The sequence below is a fragment of the Anser cygnoides genome, chromosome 1 (genome assembly GCF_040182565.1).
Source record: "Anser cygnoides isolate HZ-2024a breed goose chromosome 1, Taihu_goose_T2T_genome, whole genome shotgun sequence".
NCBI classification, from domain to species: domain Eukaryota; kingdom Metazoa; phylum Chordata; class Aves; order Anseriformes; family Anatidae; genus Anser; species Anser cygnoides.
The window spans coordinates 15,925,956-15,941,897 of record NC_089873.1 but is presented as its reverse complement, the minus strand read 5'-3'; the positions used below and the strand labels follow the sequence as shown (position 1 = coordinate 15,941,897).

Below are 15,942 nucleotides of genomic sequence, written 5' to 3'. Positions count from 1 at the left end.
TTCAGAGCTGGGACATTATGTTGATAGATCTTAACAAAGCAACCTGTTTGTTCCTAGGCAAATATTGGATAATCCCTACTTAATATAAAGTGTCTGGAGACAGCAACATGTATTTGATGTTTGCCATGTTTGCCGTGTGTGGCAGGACTCATTATGTACTGCCAGTTGATTGCAACACCAAGTTAATGCTTGTGCCTGAGTTTTGAAATCAAATAAAAGATTTAACCTTTTCCTTGAGTACGCTCCAGTTGTTATTTTTAAACAGAAATTAGTTACCTAGTGGCAGAAAGCTAAAGATCAGATTCTGTTAGTCTTTGAGTAGTACAGATGTCAGTAGAAAGGCTGTGTAACAGTCCTCAAAACAGCAACTGTTAGTAATCAGCGTACACTCCAGTAAACTTCAGACAGTATGGTCGGTGCTGATACCTTTTTTTCTTAAATGCTGAAAAACACAGGTATGAAATTATTTATTTTACATTTCATTGTGCTTTCTGGGACCTACTGTTTCTCTCAGCAATTGCAATTTATATTTTTAAATGGCATATCTTCAGAGTGAAGATGGCTCAGCGATAAGTGGTTACGTGCAAATGAACCACAGTTATATTTTATGTGTGTGGCGTTCTGTATGTAAATGCATAACAGAACAAGTGTGTGCTGGTCTTTTCAGAACCTGACCGTTGACTGATCTGTAACTATCTGTATAAGTGGCTACACTAAAGTACTACATAGCAAAGGGTCTTTTAATTCCTTTTATAACCTTGAAGACGTCTCAATTCTGTCACAGAGCTTATGTCAAAAGACTTCTCCCTTTCCAGAAAAGACTAATCCTCCAGCTGACTTTCCTACACAGGCAATGTGAGCACCTCCATGACTACAGGAAAGTTAAGACAAGTGTTTTGTCTTTGCAATAAGAATTGATTGTAAATATTTTGTATTTCAAGCTGAAACAATATTCTTGAACCGAGACTTAGAGGAAAGAAAAGAAGAGGAGGAGGAAGAAAAATTATGCTGGTTGGAAGCATGCTACAGAGCATTAGAACTACACCGAAAAAACACAGATGTACTGGTGAGAATTTCTGGATGATGGGGGTGTAGAAAGACAGCATTACACACTAACTAAAACATTTAGCAATATAATTTTCTCCCATATATCATCAGACAAACTAGGTCTGAGGGACTGTATTAGCCTTAGAAAAAATTTCCCTTTCATTCCATCCTTACGTTTGTTCACCCCAAGCAGTTTCAGTTACTCCTTTGGATCAAATGTGGTTAGATAGTTGAGACTTAGTGCCTGGAACTTTGGCCACCCAAAAACTTGTTGTCTACTCAGCTGCTCTGTATACAGCAGCAAAACACAGGCTCATCAGCTGAAGAATTAATGTTGGCCTAATGTAGGTATCAAAATGAAAATCAGATAATGAGAACGTGGCACATGCTTGTAACTGACTTCTATCCCAGATATAAAAATGTGACAGTCCATACTTAGTTGTATTTCTACATAAAGCAACTAGTACTTTTATCACGGACAGAACAATTCTCAAACTTCTTTTTCTATTTTTTTTTATTTTGCTATTCTGGAGGTTTATTTCTTTAATCCTTTTGTCTCCTCTTGTTTTGTATTTAGGAGGCTGCATGCTGGGCTTTGAAAAATCTGTTTCTGTATCAACGCAACCTTCATGAAAAGATTGGAGATGGAGATAATCAGTCAGTGTTAATACCTTGAAATGTGTCTTTGGAAATGAAAAAAAAAAAAGTGGCCTACTATTAGGCCATTTGGGTCTCATGTTTCTGTTATTTTTATTTTTCTTTCTTGTTTTCTAATACATGATGAAATGCATGACAATCAACATAGAAAGTTTCTTTCTTGAAAAGCATTCTAAACTCCACACAGACCAAATTGCTAGTGTTTTAATAAAGAGTAAGGACACAGTGTAATAGAGCAAATTTGTACAGTTCACAAGGAATTTCATCTTCAGTTGCAACGAGTATAGGGAGATTTAAAGAATGTAAGAGTAGGGAAAATAGAGGAGATTAAGATTAAGTAGGCAGGAAGTATGGAAAAGCAGCACGCATTCTCCCACAAGTCAGATGAAAGAGCATAGCAGAGGGAGCACTGGCCTTCAGGAAGAATCTAGACACGAATAAGACACAGAATTTCCCTTAAACTCTTTCTCAGAGTTGTTTAAAATTTTAATCATTCAAATTTTGGTAAGCCTGTTTTTTTTACTCACTTCTGCACCTCAGATCACTTGGAAGTCATGACTCCAAGTGAATTGTGTAAGATTCAAAGTTGGCTTACACACGTAGTATGCAAAGATGTGGCTATAGTGAAATATTAGAAGCCAAGTTCAGTCATCTAAAAAATTAACTATGTCACTTAGTGTGTTTTTAGGAAACTGAACGATAGTAATGAAGTAACTGCTGTAATGTGGTCCATGTGCAGTGATTTGTTTCTCTCTGTGAAAGGTTCCCAATAGACAGGGCGGTGATGCTGTCCATGCTGATGCACTCCTCTTCAAAAGAAGTGTTTCAGGCAGCTGCTAGTGCCTTGGCAATTTTGTCACAGCAAAATGGTAAGGGAATTTAACTGTCTTTGCTTTCTAATTCTGCAGTCATTGCTATAATATTAAATATTAATATTAAAGAACATACAAAGTGTGCTAGAGTATGGATACCGTATTCCCTGTGATTAGAGTATTGTACAGTTGTGTTCAATAGGAGGTTTATTCTTTGCTTTGAAAAAGGTGTTGTTAGCTAGTAGCTAGACCGACCGATGTCATCTACTTGGACTTCTCTAAGGCTTCTGACATGGTCCCACGCGACTTCCTAATCTCTAAATTGGAAAGATAGGGACTTAAGGGTGGACCGTCTGGTGGACGAGGAACTGGCTCGATGGCTGCACCCAGAGGGTGGTGGTCAATGGCTCTATGTCCAGGTGGAGACCGGTGATGAGTGGTGTCCCTCAGGGGTCTGTCTGTGGACCAGTGCTTTCCAATATCTTCATCAGTGACATAGATGATGGGGTTGAGTGCACCCTCAGCAAGTTTGCAGATGACACCCAGCTGAGTGGTGCAGTCGATACACCAGAAGGAAGAGATGCCATCCAGAGGGGCCTGGACAGGCTGGAGAAGTGGGCCCATGTGAACTTAATGAGGTTCAGGTCCAAGTGCAAGGTGCTGCACCTGGGTCAGGGCAATCTCCGACATGAGCACAGACTGGGAGAAGAACTCACTGAGAGCAGCCCTGCAGAGAAGGACTTGGGGGCTCTGGTGGACAAAAAGCTCGACACGAGCCAGCAGTGCGTGCCTGCAGCCCAGAAGGCCAACTGCGTCCTGGGCTGCACCAACAGAGGGGTGGCCAGCAGGGGAGGGAGGGGATCGTGCCCCTCTGCTCTGCCCTTGTGAGGCCCCACCGGGAGCCCTGCATCTGGGTCTGAAGCCTCCAGCACAAGAAGGATGTGGGGCTGTTACAGTGGGTCCAGAGAAAGGCCACGAGGATGATCAGAGGGCTGGAGCACCTCTCCTGTGAAGAAAAACTGAAAGCTGGGGATGTTCGGCCTGGAGAGGAGAAGGCTCCAGGGAGACCTTATTGTGGCATTTCACTTCTTAAAGGGGTCTTATAAAAAGGATGGAGAGGAACTCTTTACTTCGGTAGATAACCATAGGACAAGGAAGAATGGTCTTAAAGAGGATAGATTTAGACTAGACATTAGGGAGAAATTCTTCACTCTGAGGGTGGTAAGGCCCTGGCACAGGCTGCCCAGAGAAGCTGTGGCTGCCCCATCCCTGGAGGTGTTCAAGGCCAGGCTGGATGGGGCTTTGGGCAACCTGATCTAGTGGGTGGCATCCCTGCCTGCGGCAGGAGGGTAGGAACTAGATGATCTTTAAGGTCCCTTTCAACCCAAGCCATTCTATGATCCTAGTATTGAAGAATTCGTGTCCAAAGAAAGAGATCTTTGCCAGTTTATGTGTTGTGATTGCTGTTTTTTTGGAGCAGGAGACATGGGTCTGTGCTCTCTGTATGCTTGTTTAAATGTTTATCACGTTTGAATTTCATTAAGACCAGAATTTGTTAAAACTCACATGAGTAAGGATTACAGCCTGACAAATAATATTTTCTTAATAATACAGGGCATTTGAGCAGCCATGTTGACTTCAGTGAATCAAATCTTATGTAGAAAGTTAAGCATTGTGCGTAACAATTTTCAAGATTGCTTTAGTCCTGATTGTGTCCCCTAACTGGTTTCCTAACATTTTTCAATTTGCGGACCCCTTCAACATTTTTCAGTGGCAGTGTGGACCTCTGGCTAGAGTATTTAAGCCTACTTTGGCCTTCTTTTGTCAGATACTTTTCCCAGAATCCTTTGAAATGTTTCTGGATCTTAAGTGGTTTGTAGACTGCTCGTTGAAAACCACTGGCTTGATAGGAAGATAAGGACTAACAGTTAATTACCATTCTCTAGGTGAGAAAGCTTTGTTTTATCACTAGGTTACTAAGCCATCCAAGTACATAAAATGTAACAATGAAGAGTTTTTATTTAATTATGGAGAAATAGATCTCATAAATAGATGCATAGTGTTATCATATATTATATCAGGTACTTCCATAATGTGTTACTTAAAAGTGGGCCTCTGATTCCCACTGGAAATCCAAAGCCAATTTTCATTTTGTCTTTTTTTAAATTCCTTCTTTTCCCCTAAATGAATATGCTTACAACATAAATGATAGACATAAAGAAGCTTAGTAAGACCCTGTGGCACAACATAATGTTGCTTGAATTTGTCATTTGAAATGGATGTACTGAACTGGGAATGCCAAGAGTTGGTGGTAGTTACCATGATAATGTAGAATATTTGTATAGCATTCTGAGCTGTATTGGCTACAGTTATAGCTACAACCTCTGCTTGGGTATTTGAATTCTCAAAAATGTGTGAACAAAGTAATTAGATTGGGTTAATATTTTATTTTTGAAGTCTTATTTTGGAACTTAGAAGGTTTTTTGAAAAGTAAATTCTCACTTTCCTACTGAATCACAGAGTGCAATTCAGAGAAAAAAATGTTTAAAAATAAACATTTTTCAAAAATAAAAGTAAAGTGATATATTCGCCTTCCCTTAAGTTAACGGTGCTAGTAAAAATACAGATGTATTTAAACTTATTGGGCACTTCAGGAATTTTAATGCTTTTGATTAAGATATGGAAATAAAGTCAGCTTCAGCTTGAATCATTTCCTGTTTTAATTTACAATGCTATAACACATATGATTTTGAGGAAAAAAAAAACAAAATGAGAAAAAAGTTAGTTCTGTTGGTTTTTTAGGACTCTATATATAGGGAGAAAAGAGATTTGCTTATGGGATGCTTGCTATTTTGTCTTGTAGGAAATATTAGGAGGACACTTTTGTCTAAAGGAATACACATGAATGTTTTGGATATAATGAGGAAACATCCACATTCTCCCGAAGTGGCTGAAAGCGCCTGCAGAATTCTGAATCATGTTTTCAAAGGAAGGTAATACACTTAGAAATAAGTGACCACTTCCAAAGTGAAGGTTTGTGAGATTCAGTGCTGTAATTGATTGCATTTAAATTACTGACTGTTTCACTTATGTTAAAATTGACTAACCTGACAGCTGTATTTAAGACACTGAATCACATCTAGCCCCTCCTGTTAGCCACACTGATTTCCATTGAGAGCTAAGAATTTTACCACAATACTAACTCTAATTATAAAAAAAAAAAAGTGTTAATATTTCTTTTGTAATGGCTTTTGCAAATGCTCTAGGACATGGGTGGAAAACAAACTTGTGACTCAGAAAGAAAATCCCAAAAATTCCATAAACACGTTCACAGGAATAAAATGTATTATAAAATAAGAAAGTGGCCTTAGAAGTAAATTAGTGGCCCTTGGCTACTGCCATTTCTAAGTTAATGTCACTGTGCTACCTAATTGTAGGTGTTCTTTTTCTTCAAGATTAGAAACTAGCATGTTTGATATTTTTCTGATTATTCTGCAAGTATCTGGCAACTCATCAATATTTTATGGCAAATTAGGGAAGATCTATCTTCTCACATGTCTGCACTAGAATCAAAGAGAAATATATGAATCCACCGTTCACCCTGAGTGAAATACTATACTCCCTGTGTACCAGTGTTCTGGACTGAACTGAAAATTACCTCTCAGTAGTCTCAAATTGAATTAATTACATACTCTGCATTCATGAAATGACATGAAAATAACATGTTTGCTATGCTAAAGAAAAGCGCCATTGTTTAATTTATATTTTGTAGCTAAAACAGATTTGCAGTGTTGTAAAGGGATATCACACCATGCTAATGAAAGAAGCAAATATGTGTAAAATCTAGAAATGTGTTACTTTTATTTATTCTATAAATAATATTTTCAGTTTCCCTCATCTGGATATAATGACAGTAGCTGCATCGGAAGTTGTAAAAGCCATGAGGAAACATGAAAAATCACTCTCTGTACAACTGGAAGCACTTCGAGTCCTTTTACACTTTATGATGCCTGGTAAGTCATCTAAAAATATAATTGGTGTGACATCATACATCAAATCAGAGAATTTAATTAGATAGCTTGGTTTTAGTCTTATCTAATGAGACAGCCTTTAGTAGGACTTAAAAAAAAAATTACCAAAATTCTGTATTTAACCGAGCAACTGTAACTCTTTAGAATGTACAAGATGGAGGATGCATTGAAAATAACAGGCCAAAATTATCACTGCTGATATCCCTTTGATTTCATCAGTGATGATTTAGCTCTGCTGCTTCTGCAGAGTTCTTGGAATGACTGTGGAGCCATTGCTGTGGTTGCATGCTCCTACCATAGATGATTTTTAATGAGAGCAAGCAGTGATAGTGATATCAGCATAGTTTTACCACAAAATACAATTGTTTTGATAGTATCTCTTGGAAGGAACATCAAAACTAGACCTCTGACACCAAGACAGTGATTCAAAGATATGAAAGCTACTATTACATGCTATTTTCTACAGCAAAGGAGAAACCAAACTGACTAGCTTAGGAATTCCTTTTCCTCCCAAAAACAACTCTTTAAGAGCAATCTACATTATGAAAAGAGTGTTCTTTTTTTATTTCCATACCTTTAACAGAGTATGGGGGAAGTTTTAGCTCTTCTTTATCAGTTTACTGCTGTATATCCCATTTTTCTTTCCCCAGTGTTAAATGTGAGAGTACAAATGTGCTGATTTTTTTCCAAACAGGTTTTTGCAAGTATCTTTTGTCAGTTTTAGTTGAATATTACAAAAGCAATAGTTTCTAAACTAGTCACTCCACTAGCATGCAGATTGATTACAGATTTCATTTTTTTTCTGTTCATTGAATTATAATTCTAATTCTTTCCAACTTTTTCAATAAACAAGAGGATTAAGACTTTATACATATATTCTAACATGTAGGCAAGAGTATTTTTTGGTGAGAATCCTTAAAGTGAGGCCCTTCTAAAGTGCAATGAAGGAAACAGAGCACAAAGCAGATGTTAAAATTTGCATGTTAATTAGGGAATAAAAAATCATTTATAGAAAAATAGTAATCAGAACAAATACGAATGCTGAATTGACATTTAAAGGATATCTAAGTACTTTCTGTAGTGGCATTTGCCTGCAAGTACTGATAGCTACAGGAAAGGTAAATCTGAAAGACCATTCTGTGTTCTTTAATTTGTACTCACCTTTCACTTATTTCATCTGTTGGTAAAAGTCAGCCTCTGATGTAGTGCCAAGTGAAGAAGAACAAATAGTTTATGGCTTCCTTACAGAGTCTCCTTCCCAGAAGGAAGAAGCATTTTGAAGTAGTTATCTGGAACACCAAGAAACCATATAGCTCAAGGAAGTACTAATGTGTTGCAGTGTACCTTAGGCAAAATTCTTTGGCATGATTTTGCATTTTCACAGTAAGTAGTGAGCAAACATATGGTGAAATTACCATTTTAAACGCGATGTACCCAATTCTACATTGTAAATCTGGAAGAACTCCAGTCTCTATCACTGCAGCGTTCTGAAAAAGTCATAAGATTAGAAATATGCCTGCGGAGTCATTTAGCCTGTATGTTCAATCTGATTGTAATATTGGGTTAATACTGGGAAGAATATTAAATCTGTTCTTCTGATGAATTCCGTTTTCCTTTGTTTCAGATACAAAAAATGACCAGAATGGTTCTTTGGGAGATATGGGAGATGCTGCTTTCACACTTACTGTAAAAGTCATTAAAAGCCAGTGTCTGTTAGAGGGAACTCATTCGCTGGTGCTTGGTGCTTTGAACAGGGTATGGTTAAAGCTTTATCCTAACGAATTTTGTCACTATTTTACATGTGCAGTGATGAATCATTTATAATTTTTAGTTCCATGGTGATTTTCCTATCGATTGGATTAAAATCAATCTCAACCTTGAGTTTCATTTATCATTGGATGTTTCTTTTCTACTTTATATACTAGAGTACATTAGATCATCTTTTACATAGTAATTCTAGGGGATACTTATACAGTGCTGATTTTTTTCAAGTATTTTATTTGTGATTTTGTTATGGACTATTTTGGACATGAAAGGTGTTCTTGTGTCTTTGCCTCAGCTATGCATAGAGCCAAGTGGTTCTGTAGTATAGTTTTCATTGATACATACTTCTTTGTTTTCAACAGAACAGTGTTTCTCACTTGTCGCCATTCTTTGCATTGTTCAATTCCATGACTTTTTCCAGCCACTGGAAAGCAAAATGATCACAGTGCCTTAAAATGGAATCTGAAAAGTGAAAGGCATCACTGCCAAAGCAGGCCCAGGCTAAGCAGAGATAGTACTTGGCACTTTGCACAGCAAATTAACCTTAAATCCTGGTGACAGGAAATTTTTAACTTCCTGGCCTTCAGAAGATTCCCACTGGTTTACAGGTTTCACATGACCACAATCAAAATGGATACAGTACTTCATGATTTTCTAGAAGTTTGTCAATGATTTTAGACTTGGCAAAAACCTTCAGTCAAGGAGATATGTCTTGAAAGTCTATTATAAAAGTCAGAGCAAGTGATGTATCAGCAAAAGAAAGCTAAAGTCTAAAGGACATTTCTTGACAGGGTACAGGAGTTAACTAGGCAGAGAAAATGATTTTTTACTTCAGATTGCATTAAAGCTTTCAGTGCTTTTTGACCACCTCGATGGCTTTTTTGAACTTGCTGGTTTGTGATTTGGGGTACTATATTATCAAGCAGAAGGGCTAGAAATTAACATATTTTTATGAAAAAGTAGAGAAGGAATAAGGAAGGAGGTGGGCATGACTCCACTAAAATAATATTGCAGCTTTGCAAGTCACTGTGATGCCCACACACACTTTCAGATCTAGGCCTTATCTAGGTTTTCTCCACCTAAAAGTGGGGAAAACTTGTGACAGATAATAACAAATAAGCTATTTAATTACTTTGTAATGGAAAAGAAAACTTAAAACCTTGTTGTGGTGTGGCAATAGGTATCCTGCTTCATACCTTTTTCCTATCCTAACTTTATCAACAGCCACCGCATTTGTCACTTGTCCCTTGCTTCACAAAACCTCATTTGGTTCCATTTAACCACAAAGGAAACACATTTTCCTACCCTCCTTTTCCTGGCAAGATCGTGTGAACTTGAGTGGTTGTAATGAAAATTAGAAAAAAAAATCATAGATTGAATCATAGAATGGTTTGGGTTAGAAAGGAACTTAAGGATCACCCAGTTACAACCCCCTGCCATGGGCAGGGACACCTCCCACCAGACCAGGTTGCCCAAAGCCCCATCCAACCTGGACTTGAACACCCAGGGATGGGGCAGCCACAGCTTCTCGGGGCAGCCTGTGCCAGGGCCTCACCACCCTCTGAGTGAAGAATTTCTTCCTTATATCTAATTGAAATCTACCCTCTCTTAGTTTAAAGCCATTTCTCCTTGTCCTGTCATTATCCGACTGAGCAAAAAGTAGCTCTCCATCTTTTTTATAAGTCCCCTTTAAGTAGTGAGATGCCGCTATAAGGTCTCCCCAGAGCTTTCTCCAGGCTGAACATCCCCATCTCTCTCAGCCTTTCTTCATCGGAGAGGTGCTCCAGCCCCTTGATCATCTTTATAGCCCTTCTGTGGACTCACTTGAACAGGTCCATATTATTCTTATGTTGGGGGCCCCAGAGCTGAACGCAGTGCTGCAGATGGGGTCTCACGAGAGCAGAGCAGAGAGGGACAATCCCCTCCCTGGATCTCCAACTCCTCTGTTGATGCAGCCCAGGACACGGCTGGCTTTCTGGGCTGCAGGTGCACGTTGCTGGCTCATGTTGAGCTTCTTATCCACCAACACCCCCAGGTCCTTCTCCCCAGGGCTGCTCTCAGTTCATTCTCTGCCCAGCCTGTGTTTGTGCTTGGGGCTGAACTTCATGAGGTTTGCACGGGCCCACCTTTCAAGCCTCTCAAGGTCTGTCTGGATGGCATTTCTAGTCGGCAGAAAGTTCACTGGACTGCCAGAGCTTCTCAAACATGATGAATAGTGGCTTAGCAAGTACATCTGCCAGTTCCCTCAGGACCTGTGGATGTATCTCATCAGGTCCCATGGACTTGTACACCTTCAGGTTCCTTAGATGCTCTCGAACCTGATCTTCCCACTCTCTGGTAGAAATCTGAGGGTATGAGCAACTGAAACTTTGACTGAAAAGGAAACCTTTTTGAAATTGTACTTCTTATTATTTATCGTCACATCGGCTTTAATTTGACATACTTCTTTGAAAGATTATCACTATCAACTCTTCTATTGCCATTGTAGCAAAATAAATCGTTCATCTGATTTTTTATTCATTTCTCTGTTAGTTTATTGGAAATCCTAGCATTCAGAGGTGTGGATTAAAACTACTTACTTCTGTAGCTGAGTGCACTGGTGCATTAGAAATTTTAACCCAGCAAGGAGCTACGGACACCGTGCTTCACACCCTACAGATGTATCCAGATACACAAGGTATGGAAGTTATTTTGTTAGTTCAACGTTAATGATATAGTAGAAGGGGCTGATTAATCATATAATCTGTAACCTATTACACTCTTTAGTACTGGTCGTGAAGTAGGTTACATGGCAAGAAATGCAGCAGGACTGTATAGTCCCCAGGTTTATTCACTTTCTAGTTATGCTTGGCCCTGTAATAGGTAATGCAAGCAACTTCCTAGCATATTAGCTGTATAACACTCTACTTAGGTCATGGGTTTATCCCACTCAGAATGTCTGAACAATCAACATTATTAATCTTTCTTTTTTCTTCAAGACATACAGTGCTTGGGTTTGAGTCTTCTGCGCTCTTTGATTACAAGGAGGAGTTTGTGTATTGCAACTATGCATGTCCTGGCAACAGTTCTGGTTTCTACTCTGCGGCGATTTAAAGAGGTCACTGAAATCCAGATGCATGTATGTGTTATTTCTTTCAATTTTAATTACTTCATTTTCATCTTATTGCAATTACTAGGTATAAACCTTAAAAATTAAACCAATATGATTGCCAGAGAGAGGGGTTTCTTGGAGGCGTATATTCAATTCAGTCCAAAATATATAAGCACAAGTTTGGTTGCTTATCTAGCAGACTAGAACAAATTTTTTGGTCACAGTCCATTATTCAATCAATCTAGAATCGTGTAATGAAGCAACCATCATTACTGTATAAATCACTCTTTTTTTAAAAAGTAAGGGAAAATATCTTAGTTCACAGCCCTGTCACTAGCAATAAGCTTGGTTTAAGAATTTTGTATTTAAGAAGGACATTACTGGAATGCTGTGTCAGAGTGACAGATTTTGAATCTACTTCTGAATATGGAAGTAGAGTTCTCCTTATTCTGTCAGAGAAAACATGTTCAGTCTTCCTCATTTGAAAGTTCTCTTTCCGCTGCTTTGGAAGCTTTCCCTGTTTGTTGCCAGTTTCACTTTCTGGTGGAATGAAGGCTTGCCTGTGAGATCAGCTTCTTGTGAGATTTTCTGCACTTCTGTTTCAGATCAGTCAGAACTATCACAAGCACAGCCTCCTTTTTTTACTTCTGTTTTTCCTCCAGTGCTTCTAAGTTTTGCTTAGGAACCAATATAAACCAATATAAAGAGAGATCAAAATAAAGTAGAGAAATAAGGAAGTTGCATAAAGTCATTTAGTTTTGGTGACATTTGTACAAGAGTCCATGATTTACCCAGTTCACCGTTCTGAGTGAACTTTACTAGTGGAATCACAAGATAATTTTGTAATTTTTTTTTTTTTTTAGTTTCTGGATTTACAGTTTTTCATTTAGCCTATATATTTATTTATATATTCAAGGATTCTGGAGCAACACACTGGGACAGGCAATGCATCATCATCCCATATCCTTAGGAGCAGATTGTTTCCTCTGTAAATATTCAGGAAATCATGAGTACATGTGTCAGGCAGGATGTTGTCAGATATTACTGTGCATAATTGTGCTTTTCAAAATGTCAGTTCACATCTGCTTTCGTGGGTCAGCTATGCAAGCATGAGACTACAGCTATATAAACACTGAAACACCAGATCTTCCTTCCTTCTTTTCTAATGTGTTACAATTTGTGAATTATTGAATGTTTAAAAGCAAAACAAAAATAAAGTTGCAGCTTGATTTGTTTCATGTCTTGTTTTAAAATGACCCTGCACTTACAGTCTTTTCATTGTGCTTGTAGGGATTTCATGCAATCTTGTCAATTCTTGGTTTGTCACCTTGTTTTGCCAAGCTGCTGGTACACGAATCGTTTGACACAGTCATTTTCCACCAAATGTCTATGTGCTTCACTGACCAGCGAGATCGACAGGTATCTTCTCTCTTTTGACTGCTCAATATCTGAAAAACTTTGGTGCTTCTTATGTCCTAACTTTGATTGTTTGTGTTCCCTTTCAGTTTCAAAGCCTGTGTTGTAAATGCTTTGCTAAAATAGCTGAAAATGATGATTTAAAAAGTATGATGCTTGAAAAAGCATGTATGGAGTGCAATAGTATTATGGCTGAATGTTTAATTCTACTGGGAGCTGATATTAATAAGAAGACAAAGACAAGCTCTTTGATCTATCAGGTAATACATGGAAATATATGTAGTTTCATTGCTATAAAATACTGGCTTTTGGGTTCCTTTCTCTTTTTGTGTATAGCTGTATAAGCCAGAAGACAGTTGTACTCTCTAGGGCAATCTAACTGTGACTTAAATGTTAACAACCATTGCTGTTCCTGGTGACTTCAGACCTAGTCTGATACTCATCGAAACACCCTTCACTTCATTGGGGCTCATAGTTATTGTCACATAGATCTTGCCCGCAATGCTACTTTGGTTCTGATGCAAGTTCACGTCAAAGTCTGCATGCTTTCGGACTGTTCACCCTGCTCACATGCAAACCAGGGTTCATTCAAGTACTGACTTAGCCTTAGATTTAAAGTAGTTTTGAGGAAGAAGACTTAAGCTCAGGCCTTGCAAGATCACTGGTGATTTTTCTGAACTAATCAGGCATAGATAGCCACAAGCCCATTAGGGCTCAGTCCATGAACTGATCTTCCGATTCAGCTTTTCCCAACCACTCTGAAGTCAAAACGCAGACAGACCAGCATGCAGTACTGTCCATAAATAAGTTTCAGTGTGCCACTGAAAAATCCCACTCTGTCCTAGACCTTGCAATGAAGACTTTGCCTAAAATGCCTGCCCTGGAGTGGTGGATCTTTTTTACTTTGTGTTGTACTTACAGATCAATACAGTCATCAGTTTTTGTGCTGTTTTAACTATTAAGTTAGGGTTCTGACTTTCTATCAACATGGCTAAAATAATACAACATGTTAGAATGACTGTACTCACGAGCTGCAAAGAGCTTGATCCAAACAGTGGCCACATCCAGAGTTTGAACTATTTGAAATACACTTTACGACAGCCACGGGCAAGCATCCCATCTGGATTCAAGTGTGCCAACAGATTAGATTGTTCCCACCTGATCATAAGTATTCCCTGCTAAATGTGACTGTCTTTAAAACATTTGGAGAAACTGTTTGTATGAGCACGTCTTAATTTTGCTTCAATGTCACAATTTTAAATGCTTGGTCTGAGATAACTCTACCAAGTACTGCTTGAAGTAAATTTGGAAGTGTTCCCATGAAGATTTCCGCCAGCAGAGCTGGCTGGGTGATAAAGCACAGATGGATTTGGAACAGACCATGAAATCTGAGGCAGGCAAATCAGTGTGAGTGAACCACAGTGGAAATACTGAAGTAACTGGAAGTATTTCTAAAAAATGTTTGTAATATTCAACACTGCTCTGTGTAGCAATGCAAGCTGAGAGGTTGGAAGGAATGGAGCTGACTGAAACCAGTGGACTTGAGCTCCTAGCACTAAGCAGAGCTTAATGAGTCTCAGTGTTGTTGGCCTTTCATCTGGCATCCTGATAACATGGCAAAATAACCACAAAGAACGTTTTTTCCACTGAACCACAGACCACATGCAATAACCAAATTACATGAATTACCATTCATTTTTGTCTAAAAATTGGGTGTAGTCATGGCAAAAATTGCAATTACAGAACTCAGGCATTTGCTGTATTTTGGTAAAAACTTGATGAAAATGGGAGTTGGTACTCAAATGCCTTAAGCAGGCATGTGCCCTGAGGTGTAGGGAGTTGTGTAATTGAAAAGGGGGCATGAGCCTAAAAATGTCATGAATCTGAATTTGCGAATGTCTCTGACTGCAGTCTCAGCTATTGTTTGAGTCCCTCACATAAACTTGTTTGTTTTTCTGTGTTAGGTTTGTGAAAAAGGAAATAGTCCTAAATTGGTGGAATTGCTGTTAGCCAACGGTGCTCGGGAGCAGGATGTTCGGAGTGCTTTAGCCATCAGCATAAAGAGAGGAGATAGCCAAATCATCAGCTTGCTCTTAAAGAAGCTTAGCCTTGATGTCGCCAACAGCAGTATATGTCTTGGAGGATTTGGTATAGGGAGACTTGAACCTTCCTGGCTCATTCCTTTGTTCCCAGATAAGCTTACTCCGTTACGAAAACAAAGTGAGTATACATAGAATTTGCTATACTTCATGTGTTATTATTTATTGATGGTATTAATTAAGTGTTTTTTATCAAGACTTTCGGTTGAGGATCTCTTCATGGTGCTTAGCTGGTTGTAGAAAGATTGCCAAGCCTTGAAAAGAAATCAAGTATTTCTGTTACTATTTTAAGCTATAGGAATTTCTTGGAGAACATGTTACCTTCTCGATTTCTTCTTCATATAGATGCAGGTTCTGTACTGGCAAGAATGGTGCTTAGATACCAGATGAAGAATATTTCAGAGGATAGATCAGGAGCCTGCTCTGATTTAAACTTCTCTGAAGACGGAGTGGATAAAAACTATGATTGGAATTTCATTTCTGACCCACTAGTGGACAGTGTTTTTCCTTTGAATGATGATATTGATAGCGAAGGTAAATGTTTTCTTTTTTTTTATTATAGTCGCAGTGTAGCTTACTAGGGTTCGGCAATAACTATGAATTCCTTCAAATTATATAGGGAATTTTAAGACCATCAGCTGAGGAATAAATAATATGCCAAAAAGAAATCATAAATCAGTTGTTTATTTGTTTGGGGGACAAAACACTTCACATGGAAAACAAAAAAACAACTTTTATCTAAAATTTTGTTTGTGGTACCACTGGAAAATTGTTTGTGGTTAGTACATTCTTTATGTGTGAAATTAGCACCTTAAAGTATTTTTTTTTCAATTATCCATTTAAAATCAGTTCTTTCTGAACTGAAATGCATTCAGTTGCTTTCTTGTAGAAAGGGTGGAATTCATCTAACCATATTTAGATAATGAGTATTTTTCTATTTTGATGCCTGTTTCTGGGCTAAGCTTACATCAACTATTTTGATGTCTGTTTCTTAGCAATTCTTGTATACTCCCTTTATAGTCAAT

The 15,942-nt window shown here is 38.3% G+C and overlaps 1 protein-coding gene across 2 annotated transcripts in view; it reads left to right on the top strand.

The window, feature by feature from the left end:
- Positions 1-15,942, top strand: part of LRRK2 (leucine rich repeat kinase 2) — a 69,606-nt gene that overhangs the window by 18,903 nt on the left and 34,761 nt on the right. For both annotated transcript variants that reach the window (XM_048068548.2, XM_048068547.2), the window contains 12 exons: positions 942-1,066; positions 1,625-1,704; positions 2,467-2,573; positions 5,380-5,509; positions 6,405-6,529; positions 8,172-8,302; positions 10,844-10,988; positions 11,290-11,429; positions 12,693-12,821; positions 12,908-13,078; positions 14,783-15,038; positions 15,263-15,451. In XM_048068548.2, coding sequence (XP_047924505.2) covers positions 942-1,066; positions 1,625-1,704; positions 2,467-2,573; positions 5,380-5,509; positions 6,405-6,529; positions 8,172-8,302; positions 10,844-10,988; positions 11,290-11,429; positions 12,693-12,821; positions 12,908-13,078; positions 14,783-15,038; positions 15,263-15,451 — 1,728 coding nt within the window. The remainder of the gene's footprint in view (positions 1-941; positions 1,067-1,624; positions 1,705-2,466; positions 2,574-5,379; positions 5,510-6,404; positions 6,530-8,171; positions 8,303-10,843; positions 10,989-11,289; positions 11,430-12,692; positions 12,822-12,907; positions 13,079-14,782; positions 15,039-15,262; positions 15,452-15,942) is intronic.